This window comes from Poecilia latipinna, unplaced genomic scaffold (assembly GCF_001443285.1).
Source record: "Poecilia latipinna isolate Pla-1442-1.1 unplaced genomic scaffold, P_latipinna-1.0 Scaffold63, whole genome shotgun sequence".
Taxonomy (NCBI): domain Eukaryota; kingdom Metazoa; phylum Chordata; class Actinopteri; order Cyprinodontiformes; family Poeciliidae; genus Poecilia; species Poecilia latipinna.
In genome coordinates, this window is record NW_015112679.1 from 438,250 (window position 1) to 447,246 (window position 8,997).

The 8,997-nt window shown below is 40.0% G+C and overlaps 2 protein-coding genes across 2 annotated transcripts in view; both read right to left on the bottom strand.

The window, feature by feature from the left end:
- Positions 1-1,363: 1,363 nt before the first annotated feature.
- On the bottom strand, positions 1,364-5,556 carry tmem165 (transmembrane protein 165). Its single transcript, XM_015058368.1, has 6 exons — positions 5,195-5,556; positions 4,609-4,834; positions 4,325-4,500; positions 3,588-3,770; positions 3,409-3,514; positions 1,364-2,943 (listed from the first exon to the last, which is right to left on the bottom strand). The coding sequence occupies exons 1-6, from the start codon at positions 5,333-5,335 to the stop codon at positions 2,867-2,869; spliced, it is 909 nt and encodes a 302-aa protein (XP_014913854.1). The 5' UTR covers positions 5,336-5,556; the 3' UTR covers positions 1,364-2,866.
- A 1,427-nt stretch (positions 5,557-6,983) lies between these two features.
- srd5a3 (steroid 5 alpha-reductase 3) overlaps positions 6,984-8,997 on the bottom strand; it is a 6,607-nt gene continuing 4,593 nt past the window's right edge. Inside the window, exons 2-5 of the mRNA XM_015058358.1 lie at positions 8,540-8,691; positions 8,273-8,458; positions 8,075-8,200; positions 6,984-7,425 (exon numbers count right to left, since the gene is read on the bottom strand). Of these exons, the coding sequence (XP_014913844.1) occupies positions 7,166-7,425; positions 8,075-8,200; positions 8,273-8,458; positions 8,540-8,691 (724 nt within the window). The 3' untranslated portion in view covers positions 6,984-7,165. The remainder of the gene's footprint in view (positions 7,426-8,074; positions 8,201-8,272; positions 8,459-8,539; positions 8,692-8,997) is intronic.

Below are 8,997 nucleotides of genomic sequence, written 5' to 3' on the forward strand. Positions count from 1 at the left end.
TCCCGACAGTAGAGATTTAAATTTGTGGTTGCGATGTGACAAAAGAGCAGGAACATTTTTCAAGGCACTGAAAGGCCTTGTGGCTCATCAATTTTTTTTTTCCATAAATTTTCCTCAGAGTTAAAATACCACAGTTAAATTGTATAACCTGTTTGTTTCTCGCTAAATTAAAGAGGCCGACGTTATTACAACACTGAATTTGTAAACAGCCTTTTTCACAAAAAAGATTGCTTACAGCAAACAACTTTCTACTGGGACACTACTGCCACCTGCTGTTCATCATGGGATTTAACAATCTGTTCAGATTTGTTTTTCAAATCTCTTAATAGACAAAAAAATCTAACACTGCATTATGTTTTATCTCCTTTTAATTGTATTGAATAATTCTGTCTGAAATAAAACAGTAAAACCAGCTCATCTATCTGTATGTCATCTTTTAATTAGCTGCCTGCAACTTGTAATGTTTATATTTTTATTTTCTAAACAAAACACTTTATCTGCTTTATATTACTTTTCACAGATAACTATCACTTGTGTCCCTTCTTTTGATCTCCAACAGGATTAATTAAAAAAAACCTAAAATATCTAATTTAGAAAAGATGAGGAAATTTTAAAAATAAGAAATTTGTAATAAACTAGCAAATAAACCTTTTATAAACAAGAACTTCCATTCAGTATTGCTTTAGCAGCTCTGACTGGTACAAGTGGGTGAACAAAAAGATGGCTGTAATTTAGCTGATATCTAAAATGGTGAAACTCTAGAAGTGATTAAAGTGTGAACTTCATTTCAAATTATTGCAGAGAAAAGCATTTAGACATATTTGTGTATATTTTTTTGTCTGTCTCAATCTGAAATATTCTTAGAATGGATGCTATTATGAGCAAAGCTAGTAGTCATGCTAATCAGTAGACAGATCATTATAACGAAAGTAATTTTTCCACACACTTTCCTGTAACTCTACAGGGACACAAAGTATCCCACCAATGTAACAACAAAGGTTAGACGGGAAATGTAACAAGTCTTTGATTTGAGGTTTCAGCTGCGTTGTACCGAGCACCACAAACCTATTATTGGTTTGTAAATGAAGTTATGTAGACGTAAGAATATTAGAAATTGTTTCTTTCAGGACTCAGGATCATGAGGTTAAATGATATCAAACTCAACCTAGCAACAATTGGGCAATGACATTTGTATTCAGCATAAGAACAGAGGTGAGCATTATTGCACCATTTACATGGATTATGTGTGTTGTGTGTATATATATATATATATATATATATATATATATAAATATAAAAGTACTGGCCCCATCACAAAGCCTTTTCCGAGGTTGTTTTGCTGCCCAGAAACGAGACAATACACTTTCTTTTTTTATTATTAATCCTAAGTTTATAGACATTTCATCAAATCAAACTGAAGTATTTCACAGCTGGGTCAAAGCCTGTCTAATATTGACAGCACAACTTAAACCCATTCAGTTAAACCAAAAAAAAAAAAAAAAAAAAAGCATCACACCCCACATACAGAAATTTCTCCCACCTTGTGTACACAACTAAAGTAAATGAAGCTAAATAAATACACAACTTTAAATAAAAAGGGGTAAAACTACATGGTGTTGATGAAGCAACACCTCAATGTTGAGCTTCATATGATTTGTAGGTGTCTAAGATGTAGTGAGTCGCTGATTCTTTACCTGATGAGTTTGTGTTTCTCCTCCGTTACACGGACCTCATGACACAATAAATGCCGACTGGCCATTCTTCAGCATAAACAACTCATTCTGTTCATCTCCACTGAACTGTTCAGAAAAAAATGTATCTTAAGAAACAGTGAAGCTTTTTTGTTTGTTCAGAAATAAAACCAAACATGTAAAAACCGTACATAAACTGTGCTTAGATGATAGAGGTATTGAAGTGGTTTGGGTCGGTCTCTCTCTGCAGTACATTGGAAAAATACTGACTGTATTGTGGTGTAAAACATAGAGAGAGAAAAAACAAATCAAAAATAAGAGAACAAGTTGGAACAAAAAAATAAAAAATAAACATTTAAAAGCAACCAAACTATTTCTCCAATGTTTTTTTTTTTGCATGGTACAGTAAAGCTTTGATATCTAGATGAGAACCACTGACCTCGATACTCCACGACTTTTTATTTTTACTGATCAGAGTTAAGGAGGTCGACTAGGTCAGTACTGTACCATGCAAACTGAAAGCTGTTAAGTGCCAACAATGAGCCTGCAAAGTGGAGAAAAGGACTGCATGTCAGGTTCAGTTTAACTTTGTGTAAAGAGGTCTGCTATCAGGTCGAGTGTAGGGTTTCTTCAACACTCCTTCAGACGTGAATGAAGCTCTTAAGAGCGAGCGACTACAGTTCCTCTTCAGGCTGCAGCCGCAGTAACTCAATGATTCTGTTGCACCAAATAAAACGTTAAAATGGGGGGGTTCCTGTTCCAAGATTAATCCGAAGCTCTTTGATGAAAGGTAGAACGTCTCGCTGAGAACGAGTAGCTGCTCTTCCCGTCGCCGTGATGTGTACGTGTTTGAATTTGTGGAGGAACGCACTCCTAGTTTCCTAATTCACCCGAGTCACGAACAGAAGCGGAACAAATGCTTTTCTAGGAAAAGCAGGCTGTACGAGGTGCTAAGACAGACGTTTTCTGTTTTTATTAGAAAGTCTGCTTTTCTACCGTTAAATGATTCTTGGACGTCTACGGCGGAAATAACCTCAAAAGTCAACATGGACGAAAAGCTGCTGGGACTGAGAAATAGACTCCAAATACTGAATCTGAATTAAAGTCTCTTTCCAGCGAGTTGTCCATATCTTACACGTATTTACAGAATGAACAGTTTCCTTTTTGTCCACCAATTACAATCCAGATTCTGGCTTGATGAAAAGGGCAGACAAGGCGAACGCCAGAAATACAATCCCTCCGATGATGGTAACTGTGGAAACAAAAACAAAGTTTCAGGCCGACAGAGTTTTTAAAATGGAAATCAACGATGAATTGAAACTCTACACCATGAGATTTTTTTTTTTATGGATGCAGGTTCTCATTCACTTCTGAAAATCTAGAGTTGGATGTGTCAAAAAGCTGAAGCGTTGCAATTTGGTTCTTTTAATTATTTTTTTTATCCAAATAAAGTAAATGAGCAGCGAACAAAAACTCAAAACGAGGTTAATCCTTAATATCTAAGGGTGAATTAATTAGTTTATTGATGACATAGTCTACATTTAAGTAAAATCAATTTTCAACTCCCAGATTTGTGTTTTTTGTTTAATAGAATGAGATAAGTGAGGAAATTGGACACAAACCATTTCTGAGGATTTTTAAGAAAAAATAAATAATTTGATTCCTCACAGCCTTTGAGGCATTTCCAACTGGATTAAAGTAACACAAAGCATCTCACCTGTCCTCACAGAAATCTTCTGAGCAATCATTCGCCCTCCAAGCACAGCCAGTCCTGTACACAAACAGTGGCCGATTGTCCCACCTACTGCAACTCCAAATGGATCCTGGCAATTAAGCATAAAAAAAAGAATAAAAAAATCAAAGCAGTAATCGGTCACCTACTGCAGCGTAACAAACCTCTCTGGCAGCTAGAATGATGGTGGCCAGCTGTGAGCGGTCCCCCCACTCTGCCAGGAAGGTGAGGGTGAAAGCTTGGATGAAGATCGGTGAGATAAATCTGTGCCACTTCGACTGAGGTAGGGTGGTTCCTGTTCCCGCCTCCACGTCCGGAGCGCCATTAGCCAGCTTGGAGCGCTGGAGCTGGAAATAAAGGAATTAGAGAACACACACAGCGGGGGAAAAAAAAACAAAAAAAACATGAGAAATTCAGTTCCATTTCTTGCATGTGGACACTGTTGTTGCTCCACATCTCCACCGGAGTTGATAATAAATTTCTGGTTTCATCTGCTGCCTGAGCCGAGATAAAAACAGTAGTAAAGAGCGGCACGCAGAAGCAGATCCCAGATACGCATTACTGATTGTGCCAGTCAGTAATATAAAGGAACTATAGATTGTTTTTAATGGGTAACTCCAATTATTTTCTTTTTGTTGTGAAATATTATTAAGACCCTGTTTTTGCTGCCGCTGTGCTTTCACACAGTGGTGCAATGTCCGCTCTGCTCTCTTTGTGCTGGAATCTCATGGACGGCAGAAAGGCGGAATGATCTTTATGATATGCAAAGCTACAATCTTCTACATTAAGGTTGAGTCACAAAGGAGAAAACAAGGCACTTTTCCTGGAACATCATTTTTGACAGAACGTGGATAATTCAGAAAAAATTTGCATGCTCTTTGAATAGGCAAATTGGACCCACTTCCTCGTCTTTCTTCTTGATCTCTGCTTGCACCTCCTCAAGCTCTTCCTGCCCTTCATCTGGACTCATTTTCAGGCCCTCTCTCAACATGCGCACCCCAAAGATGGCAAACAGTGCAGTGGACACGTAGTAGGTGTAGATTCGAGGGATGATTGTGGTGGCATAGCCAAACAACACTGAAGAGAGGAGGAAGCGGGATTTTTATTACGTTTCAGAAAGCAATGAAATAGTTGTCCAGGGGGGGAAAGGAAAAAAAAAAAAAAAAAAAAGAGGCTGATGCAAACCTGACAGACAAGTCATAACCCCCAGAGCCAGCATTGCCCCTGCAAGCACGGTGAGGCGGTTGTAACGCATGGCCATGATGGCTGCGATGAAAAACGTCTTGTCTCCCAACTCTGAGACGATGATAACGGAGAAAGAGGCCACGAAGGCGTGGATGAAACCCAGGTTTCCTTTGATGGAGCCATTCTCAGTAACAATAGGCCCCACTGGATGGGGACTAGTGGCTTTCTGTGAAACAAAACAAAAAACAGCAGTCAAGTTACAGCGCTTATAGAAAATATCCATACTGCATCCCAAACCAGGTCACATGACAACATGAATGAGGAAACAAAACTCGCGAAACTGTCGGTACCGGTGGAAGTATATTAAACCGACCATAACCCCAGTTTATAAGCACTTTGGCAGCTTTGTTGACATGAAATCAGTCAAAAACTATATCAAATTGGTCACTCCGGGAGTACAACACCCGGAAAACGCTGGTGTTTATTGGTTAGCACGCGCTAACTCACAGGAGCTAGCTGTTTCAGAGAAGCTCTCCGCCGACCACGACATAAATGTCTAACTGGGCGTTATAATGTACATTTTTACCTCCTTTTGCGGCTCTTCCTGCACTGCTTTCTGCTCCTCCTGAATGGCAGCAACTCCGACCGACAGCAGCAACACGGCGGCGAGCGGAAACAGCAGACTTCTGTTAGCTCCTCCATCTCCTCTTCCCAACAACACAGGCATTATTGCTACCGGAAGCGACCCAACACGAGCTGTAAGACTGTCTCCTATCCCGAAATTCACTTCATTTTGCCCTAAACCAAACAAGCAAACTTCATTTTTACAAACTATTCAGTACCCGGGGTTACACGTCACGATGAAACCAACTGGGCCAACTCAAGAGGGAAGTTGTAATGTCGCTCCAGCATTAAGTTAACAGAGCCGACACCTGATTGGACAGCGAAAAATAATGACTCTCTACGTATGTGATGACGACCTGAGTGGAGAATTCGGTGATTGGACAGTTTGTCGGCATTAGCTCAAAGTTAAAGGTAATTTGTTGTGGAGCAAAGTTCAAATAAAAGCTACGTATTAATTAGTGTCGGCTGGCCAACAAGTCAGTATTCTACATATGAGCCCACTACATTGAACGAGAAGCAACCCTGCCACATGCATAGCTTTAGCACACCTTACGGTCAGCATGACCCAGGACTGTTTGTGGTCTCTTTCATAACACTTCTCTCTAGTTCTTTTTTCAAGATGGCCCATTCAGTCTGGTGGAAGTTTGAATAGTCCAGTGATATCCAGTAATGGTATTTTCTGCATAATTTAGCCTGTACGTGAATGTTTTCTTTGCAAAAAGAAGCCAAACCAGTCTCCAAAAGTCTCTGCGTCGCTGTAACACTCGAGGTGTGTTACTATTAAAAACACTCACACCTTCCAACTGCTAATCCTGAGCAAGGTCTGGGCCAGCTTGAATCTAATCAATTAATGCTAAATAATGTTTTTTTTTTATTTACCGACTGTAACATTTAAATCATTGGTCAGTGTTGCAAATTAAATTATGTGTTAAGTTTTGATAAAATGCATAAAGTCAGAATGATCAAAACCACCATGACTGTGTAAATATTTGTTCAGCTCCTGTAGCCACTGACATGTGATCCGGAGAGCTCAGTTTACTCACCGGTTGCACGGGCGAAAATGAGCCAACAGCTTTCTGATGTAGGTGTAATTTTCAGAGTCTGAAGACAGAGTTAGCATTCAATCGCCTCTAGAAAATAATTTTGTTGTATTCTTTTACATGCATTTTCTAAAATCTGTTTTATTTAAACAGTTGTTTCTTTGTTTGACCTGAAATGTAAAATCCCACCTCATCAATATGCATAAACGGCACTCTTGAAATTCTCTTACTGTGTTTGGTATTTTTGTGCCACCAAGAGGTTATTAGTGGCCTCCGACTGGACAGGCAACCTGGACAAAACTTTGTGGAAGCGCATTAGAAAAAGCAAACTTATTTACCCTCAGTGCCAAAGCAACAGTAGCCAGCTTCAGACTTCACACCATCTTCTTTGTTTGTGGTGTATTTTAGTGCCTACATTACTGTGTAACATTTCGGGTCATTTATTTTTGTGCACAATCAAACCATTCTTATATCTACTAAAAACTATTTTGCAAACTTCTAGTGATCAGCTCTGTACAGCTGTCCAGACTGGTGCACAAAACTTCACAGTTGTCGCCCCTAAAACTATGGGATCAATTCTCCCAGCACATCAGTGAGGATCCAAACCCATGCTTCTATATATGTATGAGGGAGGATTTTCTTTCCTGTCATTTTAATATTTTACCATTCTTTGGTGTTTTATTATGTTAATGTAAAACACTTCACGTCAACGGCAGTTGTTTTACATCTTTATAAATAAGTTTGAACCTCAACTATAACAAGATGGAATGTTGTAACAAGCAAAGACATGTTGGCATACCATAAAACAAGATCTGACAGTAATAACACTAATTTAAGGTCCATGTTTTGAATCTCATATCAGAATTTGCAGTCTATTTACAGTTGCAAAGAGCTCAGAGCACAAACGGTATAAATGCTCTTCTGTGCTTTGGGTACGACTCGTACTTGCTGATGTAAAGGTCGTGACAAAGCTGTCCAGCCAGTGCCTGGTTGAAGAGCACGTAAAGGACCACCAGCCACCAGGTGAAAGAGAACCCGCCGAGAGTGAAGCCCAGCGAGACGTAAATGAGCAGTTCGGCGAAGTAATGTGGACACGAAACCAGCTCGAACCAGCCCCCCTCTGGCACCCGGTGAGCCAGAGTCTCCACTCTTCCTAAAAGGAGAAGCAAACAGGTCAAAGAATGCATTTAGGTTTTTCACAGCAGCTGCAGCAGAACATGCCTTCTCGTTCGTATTAGTGATGGTGGCTGCGTTGCTCTTTTTGCTGCTTTCTACCCTTCTTTGTGACAACTAAGACATGTTGTCTATTTTAACTTCAATACTTCTGTCTTTTTTTAAGTTATTACACTTACTTTGCCCTTTCATCAAATTTAATTTCAGATTTTTCATCTTAATATCAATATCTTAATACATTTTTTTTTTTGGCCCACTTAAATCATTAATTGTGTCCTCTGCCAAAGTCGCTTTTTCTCAGCCCTATAGTAATACTGTGTCTCTTTGGCTAAACGTTATTGCACTTTTATTGACTTAGATCAGCATTTTCTGGTGATTTTTCTGATTCTGACCCTTCGATGTAAACCGTTAAACTAATTGAACCTTTAAAAGTGCTTCACATACGGCCTTTACAAACTGATCCTGTTATCTCTAAGAAATCCACTATTCTGTATTGAGATGAAAAATTTTGATGAAAGGGCAAAGTAAATATAATAATTGTGTTTCAATGACACCTAAAGTTTTTTCAGTCTGTTTAGATGTGTCAGTAGTTGGTAGAGTTAAATAAACTCCGTCGCTCACAGACTGACCTGACTTTCCTTTGCGAAGCCCGGCCAGCAGGACCATAGACTGATGCTGCAGGAGAGAGGCCGCGATGAAGAGAACAAATCCGGCCGCACGAATCCAATCCGAGCAAGAGAGGAGAGTCCCAGGACCTAAACAAGAAGCATAAGCATTTACATCACCATAGCAGAATGGCACATGACAGTATTAGTAGAGAATCTAACCTTTTGCCGTGAGATCCGAACAAAGCACAGTCAATCCCAGCACAATGTAATAGCCCAGGCCAAACAAATACTGCACCAGATGCATGGCCCCATCAGAAAACACGCTGACAAACAGACACTCCAGCAGCCTCCTGAGGGAGTGGACACACAGCAGCAGCAGCACCAGGACTGTGGACAGCTGCGGGGCTGCAGAGAGAATCCCCCCGCCCCCCATCAGCGAGGATCGGAAAAGAAATAAAAACTCCTAACAGATAAGAGCTAGTTTACCTTGGCCAAAAGAACTGGGTACACCAGTTAAAATCTCCAAAATCCCAGTCAGCCATGGTGGGTAAGACTGAAGCTGGTAGATGAAGTTGAAAGACAACAGGAGAAGGAAAATATTCCAGCAAACAGAGATGGCATAAAAGTGCCAAAACCACCTGTATGAACGGAACATATTTAGGTGGTTTTGTTACGTCAATCCGCGTTTCCCCATCAGATATGGTTCCCCCTGCGTCTTCTTGCTGCTCCGCACCGCCCAGGTGGCAAAATACGCGCGTGCTCACTATGAGCACTGAGAAAGCACGTGCTTGTTTGGCGTTCTTCTCTGGGGAACTACGGACACCATGAAAACTCAAACAACATGTTTCGGCAAAGTTGTCACACTTTCTTCATGTTTTGGCGTGAAACTAATAGTAATAATACTAATAATAATTACATATATATGTCACAAATATATATTATTT